Source organism: Schistocerca piceifrons, chromosome 4 (genome assembly GCF_021461385.2).
Source record: "Schistocerca piceifrons isolate TAMUIC-IGC-003096 chromosome 4, iqSchPice1.1, whole genome shotgun sequence".
NCBI lineage: Eukaryota > Metazoa > Arthropoda > Insecta > Orthoptera > Acrididae > Schistocerca > Schistocerca piceifrons.
In genome coordinates, this window is record NC_060141.1 from 434,170,247 (window position 1) to 434,188,619 (window position 18,373).

Here is an 18,373-nt window from a genome sequence, read left to right on the forward strand (position 1 = left end):
TATTCTCATGGTGAAGAGGGTACTGCATGTGATTCACAATTCATAAAAGTTCTTATTAGCAACCATCTCTTCTCACAGGTAGGAAAAAATTCAGAATGCAGAGTTGGCCATATTGACAAACATCCCAGTCTTGCCAGTCTGATTTTTGCAGTACATTGAAATGCTGCTACATTCGAAGATGAACGATACGGAATTTGTATTTACTTCGTTGGATAATGTATGAAAATGCAGTGGTCGAAACTCGAGGCGGAGAAAAAAGCTCGTCTTCCACCCTTTTTCTAAATTTATTTACTGACGCAGAGATTTTGGCGCCAGTATTTATCTCTGTGCCTGCAAAGCATACCTGTGTAGCGCTACGTATATTCGACTGCAGAAGTTCATTGTGGCGGCACCTAGCAACATTTTTCAGAACTTCCGCCTACTTTGCACTCGATTCTAAGCCGCAGGCGGTTTTTTGGATTACAAAAACCGAAAAAAAGTGCGGCTTAGATTCAAGTAAATACGGTAACAACTCTTGTTTGTTCATACCTGGCCACATGAGAGCACACTTCACAAGATTCACTTTACCACGAACCCCTAGATGTACCAAGTTATGCAGTCTCGATTTTGAGACTACTGTGGGACAAACCGTCATGTCTTCACTGTTGAAACATCACAGTGCTATTGTATGTTTGCCGAGGTTACTGGAACACGTTGGAGGTGCACGCCAGTTGTCTGCTTCAGATCAAGATGTTGTGAATATTCAAGGGCTTCATAGTCTATTGCAACTGTGAGCCGTATGTTATGAGAGAGAGTGTTCGCTGGAATATTCAACTTACGCTGCATGTGGATAACGTGCATTGTAATTCGCTGATCTACTCTAAGGCGCATAGCAGTTGTATTGATGTCTTGTCTGGCTTCTGATGAAAAGCAAACATCAGTGGTTTGTGTTTGGTAATCAAAGTAAATTGCTTCCCTTTGAGCATATAACGAAATATTTTTGTGGCAGGATGTGCTGCATAAAGCCCACGATTATATGTTGACCAGCCTTGTTGTGCTGGTTAAAGTTTTTCGCTGAAAAATGCAAGAGGTTGTCAACACTGTTCTGTTTGATGCTGTAATATGATACCTGTCACTGTTGCCACTGCATGTACTATCAAAGTGAAGGGGTCCTTGGCTACCAGGTGCACTAATACCATAGTTCAAGTGATGGCTGTTCTCACTATTGCGAAACTACTTCATTCTCAGAGGTCCATAAGATTTCATCCTTCAGTTTCAGAGCACCTCTCAACAAATCGTTGACTGGAGGCTTCAACTGTACGTGGATACATATAAAATAGCAATAGAAATTTTATAATGCCAGGAAATTGTCTCACTTCCTGGTAGCTCGGTCATAGGTGACATCTCTGTCATGGGGATATGACCGTGGTCCCCATAAGAAATACGCAGTGCAATGCCTCTGGTGCAGTTGTTCCAAGTACATCAGGTGGTTGAAACAACGCATTGCAGTTGCTACTAGTCACGTTACATGTACTGACCACATTGGGGTCACCTATAAAGTTGCGTATTTGTTCTATACCAGGAAAGTAGTACTGATAAAGCGATGTATCCAGACAGCATACCACGTTTATTATTTAAGGCCAAGGAATAGCTAGTTACAACAAACCCAGAAACTAAACGTATACCACAGAACATAAATACTTTGAACATAGTGTGCTGTTGCTAGAATCTTCACTGCAGCACCCAATCACTAGAGTAATGGTACTATCCCTACTTTTTTATGATTCCTAAACACACTGTGTGGCAAATGATAAAGTTACATTGTGGTACTGGAGAACACAATGCATATGTGGGAAGTGGACATTGTCATCTACCACCACCATTAAAAGATAATGAACTTGAAATTCATGAACACTATAGGTGAATATAGGTAGAATTCCATTTTCTGGCCCTAGAGAGGCCAATTGAGCCCAAGCAATTGCCATGTCACCCTTTGCCAGTGGCAGCATTGGATGCAGTATGGAGGGGCACACGGTCGGCACACTGCTCTCCCTGTCGTCGCTGGATTTCTTGACCTTGGAACCATTACTACGTGATCAAGTTGCTCCTCAGTTGGCCTAATGAAGCTGAGCACACCCTGTTCAAGTCCTCTCACAAAGGAAAAATACCTGACAGTACTGGGAATCGACCCAGATCCTCGGCGTGGCAGTCAGCTGCAAACACCACTCGGATATGGAGGCAGACAAACACCTCATATAAAAATGATTTTTGGATGTGTTGCAATTAGAACATACTGCTGCATTTCCTGGGTGGTTAGATATGATTTGGCTCTGGCTTTGAGAGGCTGGACTACAAAGCAAATGTGTGACAGCGGTGCTGCGATTATCGACTCTACCAATTAATGTTTCCTGAGGAAAATATCTGTTGTGAATGACTTACTGTAAATTTTCTATTGAATCAGAATCCTTAGAGAATGATGGGCTAGTATAAGTATAAAAACCACATACTGTCTGTTTGGTCCCAGATGTATCTATGTTGTCGTCTTCCAGTGGTTGTGTATCTGTGGCAGCTGGGGACTGGATGTATCCCCATTGACTTAGAATGCTTCACAGTATAATTGTCAGACTGGGTGCTGCCCAGTATACTCGTATTATGGGTGATGTTATGATTCAGTCAGTGTGACAACTGTATTTTGAGAGGAAATACTCTGATCTACTAGCATCAGTCTTAATATGCGTCAGCTATGGTGCAGAAATGGTTCACATAGTACAGAAATTTCTCTTCTCAACTGACCTCCTTCTGCACCACACCTTAGCCTATTGAAAATGAGTGGATGGAGACAAAATGGACCATGCGAGATAACTGGCCTGACCTCATGCCAAGACCCTTCAATAACCTTTCAAATTTCACCCTGGCTGTGTAGGAGGGGGCTGCAGAAAATGAGATATTTGTAAATCAAATCATAGCCTCTGTCCTTTACAGGATGAAGTATAAGCCTGGATGTCCACTGGGATTGTGTTCGTCCAGTTAACAGGTTGTCTGTATAATATGATTATAGCCAATCGATGAAGCTCGTGCGCTGAACCCAAGTAACATCTGACACAAGTCATACACCAGTTGGTCACGAGGCAACAGAACTGAAGACTTAGCTGGTGAGACCATTCCCAGTGTCAAAAGATTGACCAATGCAAACTGTTTAAATAGGTGTCTTTCTAAGACTCAACAAGTGATATAATGTGAGATTAGGATAATGACTAGTAAATGGAAATTGCTGCAAAAAAAGTACTGAAGTCGATAAATCTGATAGTGTTGACATTATACTCAAATGTGCATGCTTGTAACATGTCATCAGAATTGACATGGAGGGGGAAGAACCAGCAACTGCATTCACATGTAAGTTGACACAATCAACAAAAGAATATGCTTCTGTTGGCAGTGCAGAGTATTCCATCCAAGATAAATTTATGATTTTCCTTTGCTCAGAAAAAGTGCAAGAGTGGAAGCTGTTTGACTACTTTAGAGAATACTAATTACTTAAGGTGAAGGTGGTGCACTCAGTTTTTATTTGAAATACAGTTTCTGGAATTTTTTATTCAGTCTTATTGAATGGACACTGTACATCATGTGTGATGTATCCATTAAATCTGATCATACAGTATTATGTTTTTTGTTTTTATCGTTAGCATTTCTACTTAGCTTCCCACTCAAGTTCTGTAATTTTCAACCATGGGCTCCTCTGTGAGTTGTAGCGGTGATATCTCTTGTCTTGCAGATTCAACAGTGACTTATTCTCATACACAAGACTTGTAAACGTCTCTATATTCATAGTTGGTAATAAAGTGCGAAAGACACCCAGACACAAGCAACAACAGGTGTTTGCTTGCACCGATTACTTTCTACTAAGTCCAATCAATGCCATTTTACTGGGATATGTCTTGTCAGCTGGCTGTGTGCAGACAACTTAGTCGTGCAGTGGTTGCATGCCAGTCCCATTATGGGCTTTGTATTAGTAGGCCATGTGTGGTCATGTATGGCCATCCAGTTAGTCAGACGAATGTGCAGTCTTTCGATTATAGCACCAAATTATGAAGTCACTATAGTAAGTGCTTTGGTATTTGGTTATTTCTTACTGTTGTTTTGCCCTTGACTGTGTGTCACGGCGTCAGGTGCCCTTCCATATCTGAAATCCTGGGAATGATAAAGAGCAAATTTTCTTGTATTTCTTCAGAGGGTAAATGCTTAGAATGAGTGTCAGTAAGATGCAACCCTCTCAGTTATCATCACAAATTTTAGAAGTTTGCTTTACTTTTATGAGCAGCACTGTAAACTCTTGGCTCCTTTGCAACATGGCTGGCAGTTTAGTGTCCAGCAATGGTCATTTTGTGTTGTCAGGTGTTCTTATGTGCCAGTCCACTACTCAATGTCACGACTAATACGGTGAGTGATTGTGTTTACTTATACCATTGTTCAATGAAAATCTCCATTTCAAAAGTCGAGTGACAATTGTTGGTTTTTCATGTATCATCTTTTGTTTTCGTTTGTCTGTCTGATAATAGGTTTCCTATAAAGAGATTCTGTTTGTGACCAAAATCTGTACAAATTCAATTTAAATGTAATGGACATCTTATCTAGAAGCGTATGATTACAAATTATGTTTCACGTTATGTATTTTTTGAAATGCAATGAACCTCAGAAAGCTCATAGAAAAATAATTTGTGCTTTATAAATTGTCTGTTAGTGTGAACAAAAAATGAACTTCTATTTGTGAACTAATGCCTGTATCTTTTTTCTGTTATGACAATAACATGTTACTGGTTGTAGTTTGACGGAGTGCACGTGGTGAGTGGTTCCCTGGATACAAGTATTCGTGTGTGGGAGGTGGAAACGGGCGCATGTCGACACACGCTCATGGGGCACCAGTCTCTAACGTCAGGCATGGAACTAAGAAATAACATTCTTGTCTCAGGAAATGCTGACTCCACAGTTAAAGTGTGGGATATTGTTACTGGCCAATGTCTGCAAACACTGTCAGGTACTTACATTATTTCGTATGGTGTTGATGAACATTAGCAGTAAGTGTAAAGAATACATAGAAACATGTGCTAAACGGATAATATATGCACATCAGTGTAGAGAATAGAACTAATGTAAATGTACAGATGTGATTGAAGAAAAATGAAAATTCACAACTATGAAAGTATGTATGTAATGTTATCAATATAATAGAGGGAAACATTCCACGCGGGAAAAATATATTTAAAAACAAAGATGATGTGACTTACCATACGAAAGTGCTGGCAGGTCGATAGAAACACAAACAGACATATACATCCACACAAAATTCGAGCTTTCGCAACAAACTGTTACCTCATCAGGAAAGAGGGAAGGAGAGGGAAAGACGAAAGGAAGTGGGTTTTAAAGGAGAGGGTAAGGAGTCATTCCAATCCCGGGAGCGGAAAGACTTACCTTAGGGGGAAAAAATGACGGGTATACACTCACACACACATATCCATCCACACTTCCACTCCCGGGATTGGAATGACTCCTTACCCTCTCCCTTAAAACCCACTTCCTTTCGTCTTTCCCTCTCCTTCCCTCTTTCCTGATGAGGTAACAGTTTGTTGCGAAAGCTTGAATTTTGTGTGTATGTATATGTCTGTTTGTGTTTCTATCGACCTGCCAGCGCTTTCGTATGGTAAATCACATCATCTTTGTTTTTAAATATATATATGTAATGTGTACTACATTTATTGATGTTAAATACTGAGAAGAATCTATCGTGATTTTAGTGCCATGCACCGCATGCTTTTGACAATATAAATATTGCATTGAGATTAAGTATGTTGTTAGTGATTCAAACAAAACATTTATTTCATTCTCATAAAAAGCATAACATTGATTTCCAAAGGTTATGCAGTAATCTTGCCTGGTGATTATTTGCAGCTATCAGTCATTATTTAGATTCTATGCATTATTATTATTATTATCATCATCATCATCATCATCATCATCATCATGTACAGGTTTTAAGGTGTTTCACAGCCATCTGTGAAAGATGCATGTTTAGATTTGCACTGCATAAATCCAACTGATGGTCTAACAAGGGGAAGGCCTCAGATACGGCCAACCGATTCGGCTCAAATTTGGCAGGTCACTTGTGTACAACCTAAAACGAAGGTCTCTAAGATATTTTGGGTCAACACCCCTGCAATTTTGAGAAAATCATACCTAAAGGGTATGACGAGCAATCGACTCGTAATTGGAGGGATCGATAGATAGTTTTAAATAGAGCATTTTTCATCATCAGGTATGGGGTCTGCAAACGTAACGAGAATCTAAGAACGAGAATACTTCAGGAGTGGGCTGCAGGTGCAGCGCTTCAGTATATGGCCAACAAGGAGTTTACATTTGCTGCATCATTATCTTGGGCAAGAAATTTCAAATCAGAATATAAAATTCGTCAACGGCGCATCACTAAGTACGTCTCTCATAAGAAGGTACAAAATATAGAAGATATACAGAAAGTGGCGGCTCTTTTCAGCACGCAAACAGCGTCACTTATGACAGGTTTTAATCATGATTACGTGATCAACACCAATCAAACAGGATGCGAGTATCGGGTGAACATTGATGCATGTTATCGCATAAAGGAGAAAAACAAAACCTTGTCACAGTTGGCAGTATTTAAAAAAAAAAAAAAAAAAAAAAAAAAAAAAACACTAACACATTTGTACACGGCGCAATATGCCATCACAGCCTCTGGAAAAGTGTTGCCTAAGGTTTTCCTGTGTTTACAAGAAATGAATGTTACATTTGGTCCTTGGGTTATAGAAGAGCTCAATCATTTAACTGACTCATTGAAAAAGGTTTACATTACCTGCTCCAAATCCGGGAAACTGACGAATGTGATTTACAGAACATTTCTTGAGAATGTTTTAAAACCATACATTTCTGATAACAAGTTTTGTCTAACACTAGATTCCTGGAGTGGACAAATTAATACTACAATCTATGACACAATGTTTATAGATGGCGAGGGTCAGCCGACGTACACAGTAAAAGTAATACCGCCAAACTGCACACCTGTGTGCCTGCCGTGTAATGTCTATTTCTATTGCCAGGTTAAAAACTTTATTTCCAGGCTTCAGAATTGCAGTGTGCTTCTGGAAACCCAGTGTAAATTGCACAACTGCACGGATGCAATAACTATTCACAGCATAATTCATAACCAACTTTCAGTCCCAATTTTTAAGGCAATAATATTGTATATGTGGTTGTTGTTGTTGTGGTCTTCAGTCCTGAGACTGGTTTGATGCAGCTCTCCATGCTACTCTATCCTGTGCAAGCTTTTTCATCTCCCAGTACCTACTGCAACCTACATCCTTCTGAATCTGCTTAGTGTATTCATCTCTTGGTCTCCCCCTACGATTTTTACCCTCCACGCTGCCCTCCAATACTAAATTGGTGATCCCTTGATGCCTCAGAACATGTCCTACCAACCGATCCCTTCTTCTGGTCAGGTTGTGCCACAAACTTCTCTTCTCCCCAATCCTATTCAATACTTCCTCATTAGTTATGTGATCTACCCATCTAATCTTCAGCATTCTTCTGTAGCACCACATTTCGAAAGCTTCTATTCTCTTCTTGTCCAAACTATTTATCGTCCATGTTTCACTTCCATACATGGCTACACTCCATACGAATACTTTCAGAAATGACTTCCTGACACTTAAATCAATACTGGATGTTAACAAATTTCTCTTCTTCAGAAACGCTTTCCTTGCCATTGCCAGCCTACATTTTATATCCTCTCTACTTCGACCATCATCAGTTATTTTGCTCCCCAAATAGCAAAACTCCTTTACTACTTTAAGTGCCTCATTTCCTAATCTAATTCCCTCAGCATCACCCGACTTAATTAGACTACATTCCATTATCCTTGTTTTGCTTTTGTTGATGTTCATCTTATATCCTCCTTTCAAGACACTGTCCATTCCATTCAACTGCTCTTCCAAGTCCTTTGCTGTCTCTGACAGAATTACAATGTCATCGGCGAACCTCAAAGTTTTTATTTCTTCTCCATGAATTTTAATACCTACTCCGAATTTTTCTTTTGTTTCCTTTACTGCTTGCTCAATATACAGATTGAACAACATCGGGGAGAGGCTACAACCCTGTCTTACTCCCTTCCCAACCACTGCTTCCCTTTCATGTCCCTCGACTCTTATAACTGCCATCTGGTTTCTGTACAAATTGTAAATAGCCTTTCGCTCCCTGTATTTTACCCCTGCCACCTTTAGAATTTGAAAGAGAGTATTCCAGTCAACATTGTCAAAAGCTTTCTCTAAGTCTACAGATGCTAGAAACGTAGGTTTGCCTTTCCTTAATCTTTCTTCTAAGATAAGTCGTAAGGTCAGTATTGCCTCACGTGTTCCAGTGTTCCTACGGAATCCAAACTGATCTTCCCCGAGGTTGGCTTCTACTAGTTTTTCCATTCGTCTGTAAAGAATTCGTGTTAGTATTTTGCAGCTGTGACTTATTAAGCTGATAGTTCGGTAATTTTCACATCTGTCAACACCTGCTTTCTTTGGGATTGGAATTATTATATTCTTCTTGAAGTCTGAGGGTATTTCGCCTCTTTCATACATCTTGCTCACCAGATGGTAGAGTTTTGTCAGCACTGGCTCTCCCACGGCCGTCAGTAGTTCCAATGGAATATTGTCTACTCCGGGGGCCTTGTTTCGACTCAGGTCTTTCAGTGCTCTGTCAAACTCTTCACCCAGTATCATATCTCCCATTTCATCTTCATCTACATCCTCTTCCATTTCCATAATATTGTCCTCAAGTACATCGCCCTTGTATAAACCCTCTATATACTCCTTCCACCTTTCTGCTTTCCCTTCTTTGCTTAGAACTGGGTTTCCATCTGAGCTCTTGATATTCATACAAGTGGTTCTCTTATCTCAAAAGGTCTCTTTAATTTTCCTGTAGGCGGTATCTATCTTACCCCTAGTGAGATAGGCCTCTACATCCTTACATTTGTCCTCTAGCCATCCCTGCTTAGCCATTTTGCACTTCCTGTCGATCTCATTTTTGAGACGTTTGTATTCCTTTTCGCCTGTTTCACTTACTGCATTTTTATATTTTCTCCTTTCATCAATTAAATTCAATATTTCTTCTGTTACCCAAGGATTTCTACAAGCCCTCGTCTTTTTACCTACTTGATCCTCTGCTGCCTTCACTACTTCATCCCTCAAAGCTACCCATTCTTCTTCTACTGTATCTATTTCCCCCATTCCTGTCAATTGCTCCCTTATGCTCTCCCTGAATCTCTGTACAACCTCTGGTTCTTTTAGTTTATCCAGGTCCCATCTCCTTAAATTCCCACCTTTTTGCAGTTTCTTCAGTTTTAATCTACAGGTCATAACCAATAGATTGTGGTCAGAGTCCACATCTGCCCCTGGAAATGTCTTACAATTTAAAACCTGGTTCCTAAATCTCTGTCTTACCATTATATAATCTATCTGATACCTTTTAGTATCTCCAGGGTTCTTCCATGTATACAACCTTCTTTCATGATTCTTAAACCAAGTGTTAGTTATGATTATGTTGTGCTCTGAGCAAAATTTGACCAGGCGGCTTCCTCTTTCATTTCTGTCCCCCAATCCATATTCACCTACTATGTTTCCGTCTCTCCCTTTTCCTACACTCGAATTCCAGTCACCCATGACTATTAAATTTTCGTCTCCCTTCACAATCTGAATAATTTCTTTTATTTCATCATACATTTCTTCAATTTTTTCGTCATCTGCAGAGCTAGTTGGCATATAAACTAGTAGTACTGTAGTAGGCGTGGGCTTCTTATCTATCTTGGCCACAATAATGCGTTCACTATGCTGTTTGTAGTAGCTTACCCGCATTCCTATTTTCCTATTCATTATTAAACCTACTCCTGCATTACCCCTATTTGATTTTGTGTTTATAACCCTGTAGTCACCTGACCAGAAGTCTTGTTCCTCCTGCCACCGTACTTCACTAATTCCCACTATATCTAACTTCAACCTATCCATTTCCCTTTTTAAATTTTCTAACCTACCTGCCCAATTAAGGAATCTGACATTCCACGCTCCGATCCGTAGAACGCCAGTTTTCTTTCTCCTGATAACGACATCCTCTTGAGTAGTCCCCGCCCGGAGATCCGAATGGGGGACTATTTTACCTCCGGAATATTTTACCCAAGAGGACGCCATCATCATGTAATCATACAGTAAGTATATGTGGTACGCATCAAAATTAATTCCTGAAAATGACATATTTTTAAATGTAAATCAAGTTCGTTTTCCACCGATTCTTCGGAAGGAACAGTCATCATCATCTTGGACAGTTTCCAGCCACTGGCTGGGTCTGTCGGGAACACAAGCCTCTCCACCGTGTTCTGTCTTTCCACCATTCCCCCTCTTCCACCTTCGTCCAGTTCTCTCCTCTTCTCACCACACATTCCTTCACTCCCTTCACCCATCTATCTCTTGGTCTTCCTCTGGGCCTCTTCCCCTCCAGTTGCAGATCAAACATCCTCTTTGGAATTCTTCCCTCATCCATTCTCTTCATGTGTCCATACCACTGCAGTCTTGATTTTTCTATCCTGTCCTGTACTGGTTCCTCCTTTAGTCTTTCCCTCACATACAAATTTCGCAATCTGTCTCGTCTTGTTACACCCAACCTGCTCCTCTGGAACTTCATTTCACTAGCCTGTATTCTACTTTTGTCGCTTTTGTGCATTACCCATGTCTCACTTCCGTATGTCAATATGGGGACAAAGTAGGTTCGGTATATAATTCCCTTGGATTTCTGTGGCACCTCCTTGCTCCAAATAAGCCCCCTAATGCATTTGTAGAACTGCCCTGCTTTTCTGCATCTTTCATTTATTTCCATTGCGTTTCCCCCCTTACTTTCAATCACGCTTCCCAGGTACTTGAAGTTCTCTACCACTTGTAGTTTTTCCCCTCCACAAGTTATATCCACATTTGGCCTATTCTTCTTCCTTGTTGTGACGATTATTTCACTTTTCTTTGCAGAGAAATGCATTCCATATTGTGCTGCCGTTGCCTCCCATGCATCTAACTGCTCTTGCACCTCCTTCACGCAATTTCCCCATAACATCAGGTCATCGGCAAAAAGCACTGCTTTCATTTTATGATCTCCAATTGCATCTGATACTTGCTGTAGGATTTCATCCATAACAATAATAAACAATAAAGGTGAAAGTGCACTTCCCTGTCGCAGCCCATTTTCCAGCTTGAACCATGCAGTACGTTCCCTCCCCACTTTCACACAACTCTCACTTCCCTCATACATTTTTCTGACTTTTCGTGTAATCTCTTCATCTATCCCTTTTGCGTTCAGCACATCCCAGAGCTTGTCCCTACAGATACTATCATACGCCTTCTCAATATCCAAAAAGGCCATGATTAAGTCCTTCCCGTACTCATAGTGCCTTTCCTGCAGTTGCCTTACCGCAAATATGAGGTCCGTTGTTGATCTTCCCGGTCTGAAACCGTACTGCTCCTCTTGCAGTCTACTTTCAATACTGCTTCTTATTCTCTTCTCCAGCATCTTTTCATAGATTTTTCCACAGTGGCATAGCAGGGTGATTCCTCTGTAGTTCTCACATCTCCTTTTATCCCCTCTCTTGAAGATCGGGACTATAATTCCTTTCTTCCAATCCTCAGGAATTCTGTTCTCCTTCCACACCACCCTCAGCACTCTGTATAGCCACTGGGTTCCTACTTCTCCTGCTGCTCGTATCATATCCACTGTTACTTCGTCCCAACCTGGTGCCTTGCCCCCTTTCATCCTCTTTATGGCTTCTTCCACTTCATTCCAAGTTAGATCATCAATTTCCCCACTATTATAATCGTCTGCTGCCTTAGGCTCTCCATCGCTGTTAGTTACCTGCTTGGCAGCATTCAACAGATCTTCAAAGTACTCCTTCCAAATCTTTTTGAGCTCATGCATTTCCTCCACAACTCTTCCATTATTATCCATGATCCTCAGGCACTCGCTTCTGTCATTCCTCTTATTTCTTACCATGGTGTAAAGTACTTTTTTGTTCCCTTCACTGTCCTCTTCTAACATTCTTGTCCATTTTTCCATCCACTTCTTCTTCTCCGCCCTTACTATGGTCTGTGCCGCTTTCTTGCTTTCCTTATATTTTACCCTAGCTTCCTCTGTTCGGGTCTGGAACCATTCTCTGAAGGCTTTGTTCTTTCGAAGTACTGCCTCTTTACATATGTTGTTCCACCATGGGGTTTCCCTACTTCTCCTCTTTGTGCTAGTTCTTCCGCACACAGTCTCAGCTGCCTCAACTAGAGCCCTCTTAAAATCGCCCCATTCTTCTTCCACTGTTCTCTGATCTTCCTTTGGCAGCTTCTTCCTGATCAGTGTCTGGTACTGGGTCCTCCGTTCATCCTCTTTCAGCATCCATGTCTTCAACCTTTTCTCCTGTATATCTGTTGCCCTCCTATCTTTTTTCTCTCTTAGGGTGGCTACCAACAGCCGATGGTCGCTGTCTAAGGCCTCAGATGGTATGACCTTAACATCTGTGAGGCTGCTCATCATCTGCCTATCCACTAGTACATAGTCTACTACTGAAGTTTGGGACCAGTCCCCACTGTACCAAGTTATTTTGTGACTACTCCTCTTCTTGTACCACGAATTTGCAATCGCCAGCCCATTCCTCTTGCAGAATTCCAGCAACAATTTTCCTTCTCTATTTCGGTTCCCCCAGCCCTCTGGTCCCATTATCTCCTCGAATCCTTTCCTGTCTGTGCCAACATGTGCATTGAGGTCCCCTATTATAATCTGATTTCCTCCATTTAGCTGCTTTTGCATGTCATCTTCAAATTCCTCCTTCTCCTTTTTTGTACACCCCACCTGTGGGGCATATGCTTGGATGATTTCAATGCTTTTTCCTTTCACCCGTACTCTGGCTTTTATCATTCGATCATTGATACCTTCCACCTCCTCCTGCAGACCCTCTCTGACCACTATTGCCACTCCATTTCTTCCCCTCTCATTCCCTATCCAGTACAGTTTACATCCTTTACTTAGTGGTTTTTCACCAACTCCTCTCCACCTAGTCTCAGCAAGTCCCAAGATGTCCAATTTCCTCCTTTCCATCATTTCTACAATTTCTTCTAACTTCCCAGTTAGAGTCCTTATGTTTAAGGTGCCCAGCCGTAAACCATCTCGTAATCCTTTTCCATTGCTTGGTCCGTTTCCTTTAAATCCGTTCCGTGATCCGAGGCATGTTCCCTTTTTGAAAGCAGTTGATTTATCCACTACTGGCTTGCTAGGCCTATCGCAGCTTCACCAGAGCCCCGTTAGCCGTCACGTTTCAGGGTTCCCATAGGGCCTTCTCAGCTACCGTAGCGGTCCTGGGGCACACGAAGTCCCCGCTGTACATCGCCCCTAAAGGCAATCCCCTACTTTGTGCCGTTGCCCATCTCCCACGACTTGGACGAGGGGTTGGACTTATGGGAGACGGAAGGAACAGTGTAGCTGTCAAAAGATTGCATTCATTAGATGTTCTTGGCACCATGAGTATATTTGTTTCAAATGTTTATATGGCTAGTACCATCCATGTAGTTGTTTGAAGAAAAGTGAGGACACGTAACAGTGACTGGAAGAACCATTGTAAAGTGACCTGGAGTAACATTTTAGTTGTTTACTATCCCAAGGGGTTTGAGAAATGTATTTGCCTACCTTATTATCATCATTCCTTATTGATTTACTTAACGTATTAACCCTCCTATCCCTATCAATTGAGATATGGAAAAATACAAACAAAAACAACAACATCCGCTAGGTTTCTTAGAGATTCGAACCCGGGTTCTCTGATTCCCAGCCAGTTACCTTGGCTGTTGCGCTATCTGTGCTGTCGGCGAAAAGCTTCTACCATGTGGGTACAGAAGCAGCTGTTGTAAAAGTTTCTTACCTCAATTCCTGGAAAAGTATGCATTTTCGGACCCCATACCTGCTGATGAAAAATGCTCTATTTACAATTATCTATTGATCCCGCCAATTTTGAGTTGATTGCTCATCATAACCTTTAGGGATGATTTTCTCAAAACCGCAAGGGTGTTGACCCAAAATATCATAGATCCCTTCGTTTTAGGTTGTACACAAGAGACCTGCCAAATTTGAGCCAAATCAGTTGGCTGTGTCTGAGGCCTTCCCCTTGTAAGTCAAAATTTGCACCTTCTGTAGGAAATGACAATAAAAAATTGAAAAACCTAAATTTGACTGTTTGATTCAAGTCCTTCCTTCATTTTGAAGAAAACTAGAAAAATTTGAATGAAAGCGTGGGTAGAGCCTTTTGAGTTCAATAACTCGATACTCAATGAAATACTGTGAAACCCCGCTTTTACCCTTTTCAAGGGACTTTTAAAAAAAATGGTGTAAACTGCAGGAAAATGTAAAAGGTGGAAAATAATGTTTTAAGCTGTAAAATTTGCATATAGGATACCCCCTTGCACTTTCTATCCGATATATGTACATAACAGCCATCAAAAGACTTGTCAGGGACTTTTTTACTATGTAATGAAGACTTATTACCGAATAAAAACCGCTGATGTAACTGGAATTGATAACTATCTGGGAAGTATGAATGTTTGACTCAATTTCATGTCATAATCGATGTTTTTGAAATACTGCACTAGTTACATATTTTTTCATGCTTAGCGTGTCACGTTTTGAGAATTTTTTTCTCGTTGTCAAGTGCAAATATGTATTTTGTGTGGTGTTTGAATATGTGTTATTCTGCGTCTCTTGCACTGTAGTTTCTTCTTTTTGAGGTTATCGGGTACTGTGCCTAATCAGTTATGTAGGAAACCACACACACACACACACACACACACACACACACACACACACACACACTCACTCACTCAAACTATCACTCTCATTGTTTGTTTGTGTAACATTACAAAGAATACATACGTAAATACTACACTTGACAATGAGAATAAATTCTCGAAACACATTTTGCTCAGCATGAATTCAATACATAACCAGTGCTGTTTTTGCACTAAAAACATTTGAGCAATGCAAAGTGAGTGAGTGGTGTCAACTAGCGCTCCATATGGCTTTATGCCAAAACATGCTAAATATGGTTCCTTAAAGTTGTCACGATGATCACAACAATCATGAAACTGCATTTGCGCAGTAGAGACAGTTTGGAAATGGTTGTGATTGATCACGATATCTTCACTCGAAGGAACCTAGTTACTCCCATCAGCCACCTTGCCATTAGAGCTTGGCAGTGGCGGGAGATATGGCAGGAATTGTTAAAACTTTTACTCATTTACCAGTTCAAATCCGCTGGGTAGAATGCCCTGGTGTCAAGAAACTTTTCCACTTAATATTTGTAAACACTACTGGATGGCCAACACTATGCCATCATCATATTTTGACCAAAAACATTTTTTCGTAATGCGTGAATCGCGGGAAAATTAAAAATATGCTGACACAAAATCAGGTGCAAATTAACATTGTGGGCATAGGAAATTTGACAGGACCGATGAAAAATGTTATAAATGGCAGGAAAATGGTAATTCCAGGAATGTAAAAGTGGGTTTATACTGTATCAACATCAAAACATGTTCATTATGTAGCCTACACAGGTACTTCTAAATGTTAAGAGCTTCCATTGTACTAGTAGCCCTTTCTTTGCAGTCTGTGCATGGCTTTGCTTTTATAACCTGTTACCACTGAGTTAACAGTATCTTCATAATTACTGTTACATCTATTTTCAGTATTTTTCTTTATTTTTTTAAACGATTCTTTGAGTTCTGTGAAGTGCAACGAATTTTGTTTCTCTGAAGAAACTGTACATGTTACTATGTAGTAAAATGAAGAGGATAGGAACTGACTCATGATTACCTTTTAATTTTCTTTGCAATGTCTTTGTTATGTGAACTAACAGTGACATTATGAAATATTGTATCGAAAGGAAAATGCAGTTGGAAAAAACTAAAATGCTCTCATAACAGTTGGATCTTGGGTCTAATTTACCTGCCCTTCCATTTTAATCTCCTAATCTTCCTTTCCCTCCTATCTGTAGAAGGAACTTATAACAGGAGTGGCAGTGAAACAGGCGTTTTTGAAACCTCCACCAGTGCTTTGAATTTATTTACAATAATTTGAAAGAAATAAAACATGAATTGACAATGCTTGCAGTTTAATATGCTAATCACTGGAAAGTGACATAATGCAGGTGACTGCTATTTACCTTCACACATGGCAAGTCTTCTACAGAAATCAGAAATTAGACATAAGATCTTGTGGGACCACATTTGATTCTTCAGTTCCCTTATGGTGTGTGGTGGATCACAGAGGAAGATCTGAGATTTCAAATTACCCAAAGGAAGAAATCACATTCTGAAATGTCAGGGGGTCTTGGGTGCCATGTCAGGGGGTCTTGGAGGCCATGAGATGTCACCATTCTTGGAGATGAGATGACCAGGACTTATTTTGTAGCACATAAATGGAATGCCGCAAACTATGGCATGTGGCATCTTCTTGTTGGAAGAACGTGTTTTGCAGTTACAGGAAGGTCAGAAAGATGTCTCACTAGGAAATGGTTCAGCCTGTGAATGTAACGTTCTGTATGCACAGTAACATTATCATCACAATCGTCTTAAAGAAATATATTAATAAAGCTCTGTTTCCAAACACTGATATGCCATAACACACTACCACTTTATGTCTATGATATGACATTTCATGAAGCATTTCAGGATTTTCACGTTACCAGTATCTAAATTTTTGCTTGTTACCGAAGCCCGACACACAAAAATTGTCCTCACCACTCATGATCAGATTGTTGCAGAGGCCTCGGTCGTCGTTCCTCAGTTCCAATTCCCAGCAAAATTACAGTCTCTGTGAAAGTCTGTCTGCAATCAGTTTTAGCACTCCCTGAACTTTTTATGGATGATATTGCAGTTTCTTGTGAAATATTCGCCATACATTGTGACCTGATACATCATGCTTCCATGCAGAATGCCTGGGTCTTTGGTTGGTGGCTGCTTCCACTCTTGCAACATCCTCTGGTATGACATTCGTTTTGCACTTCCACCCCTCTTTCGCACTGTATCATCCATTTCCTAAAAGTTCTGTACCCTCAGTTTGATAGCATGTGCCAATGGGATTGAGGCGGGATATGTGTGTGTGCGCGTGTGTGTGTGCGTGTAATGAGCATGATATACATGCTACGTGGTTGTGTAGCTGTGCTGTTGTTTTTGTAAAACACCACCAAGGCAACATTGTGTTGTTCACTGGTCCAGGACGTCATCTATATCTGTGCCAGCATTATACTTGACAGTTTGTGTTGTGAAAAGTCTGGTTGGCTACAATGCAGTAACGATGTTGCAACAGCAGCCTTTATACAAATAGCAGATGACATAGGTTTCTGTTCCATATCGTAAACATAAGCTGCTGAGCAATAATGGTTCGCTTTTTAGTTGTTACCACAATGACGCCAAATAAACAACTGCATAATACGCTAGAAAAAAGTATAATAAAGCACACACTTTCAGTAATGGAATGGAGAAATACAGGAAATAAGCATTTGATAATGAGCAATATCTTGAAAACAGTACAGAACATAGTTTACAAAAAAAAAAAAAAACCGAGATAGTAACTTCTCACTCTAGGTTTTATTATGACAGTGATGCTACAATTACCTATATTCGTAGCTTTTCACTCACCAATTTACAGTGACAAAGGTGCAATTCCATCTAGCTCCTCATCGTCACTGTTATCAGGATCAGTACCTAAACCGTCTTTTACCACCACCACCACCACCACCACCACCACCAGCACAAATCATTAGCTGTTTGGTCACTAATGATACCTTCCATTGTCTGTGCTACTTGAATAAGTTTTTCAATGTGCTCAACCTTTTTTCTCCACGAGGCTGCATCCGCAGTCGCAACAGCTATACGCAACAGCCTTTCCACCTCTGTTATTGTAGAAGACTTATTATTCTTCCTTATGTATGTCTTCTCATCACTCCATACTAATTCAGTAGAGTTGAAATGGCAGTGATACAATGGTAGGCCTATTACAATATGATGCTGTCCCGTAACGATATTGTCTACTACATACGTAGGCGGCATAGGCTTATTTTCTTTAACAACCAAATATCACAGAATCTTCATCATGCAGTCATTTGTGGTAGGGGCTTTGTTCTGTATCACTGAATGATATGGAGCATTGTCCATTACAATTGTTGTAGGGACAGAAAACTGTTTTAAAAGGTTCCTGAACCACTCAGCAAATTGGTTTTGATCCATGTCTTCTTGGAAGTCACCTGTCTTTCTGGACTGAAAAA

General features: G+C 40.5%; 1 protein-coding gene across 1 annotated transcript in view; it reads left to right on the plus strand.

The window, feature by feature from the left end:
* Window positions 1–18,373, plus strand: part of LOC124795110 (F-box/WD repeat-containing protein 7) — a 149,508-nt gene that overhangs the window by 91,511 nt on the left and 39,624 nt on the right. Inside the window, exon 10 of the mRNA XM_047258962.1 lies at window positions 4,801–5,011. Coding sequence (XP_047114918.1) covers window positions 4,801–5,011 — 211 coding nt within the window. The remainder of the gene's footprint in view (window positions 1–4,800; window positions 5,012–18,373) is intronic.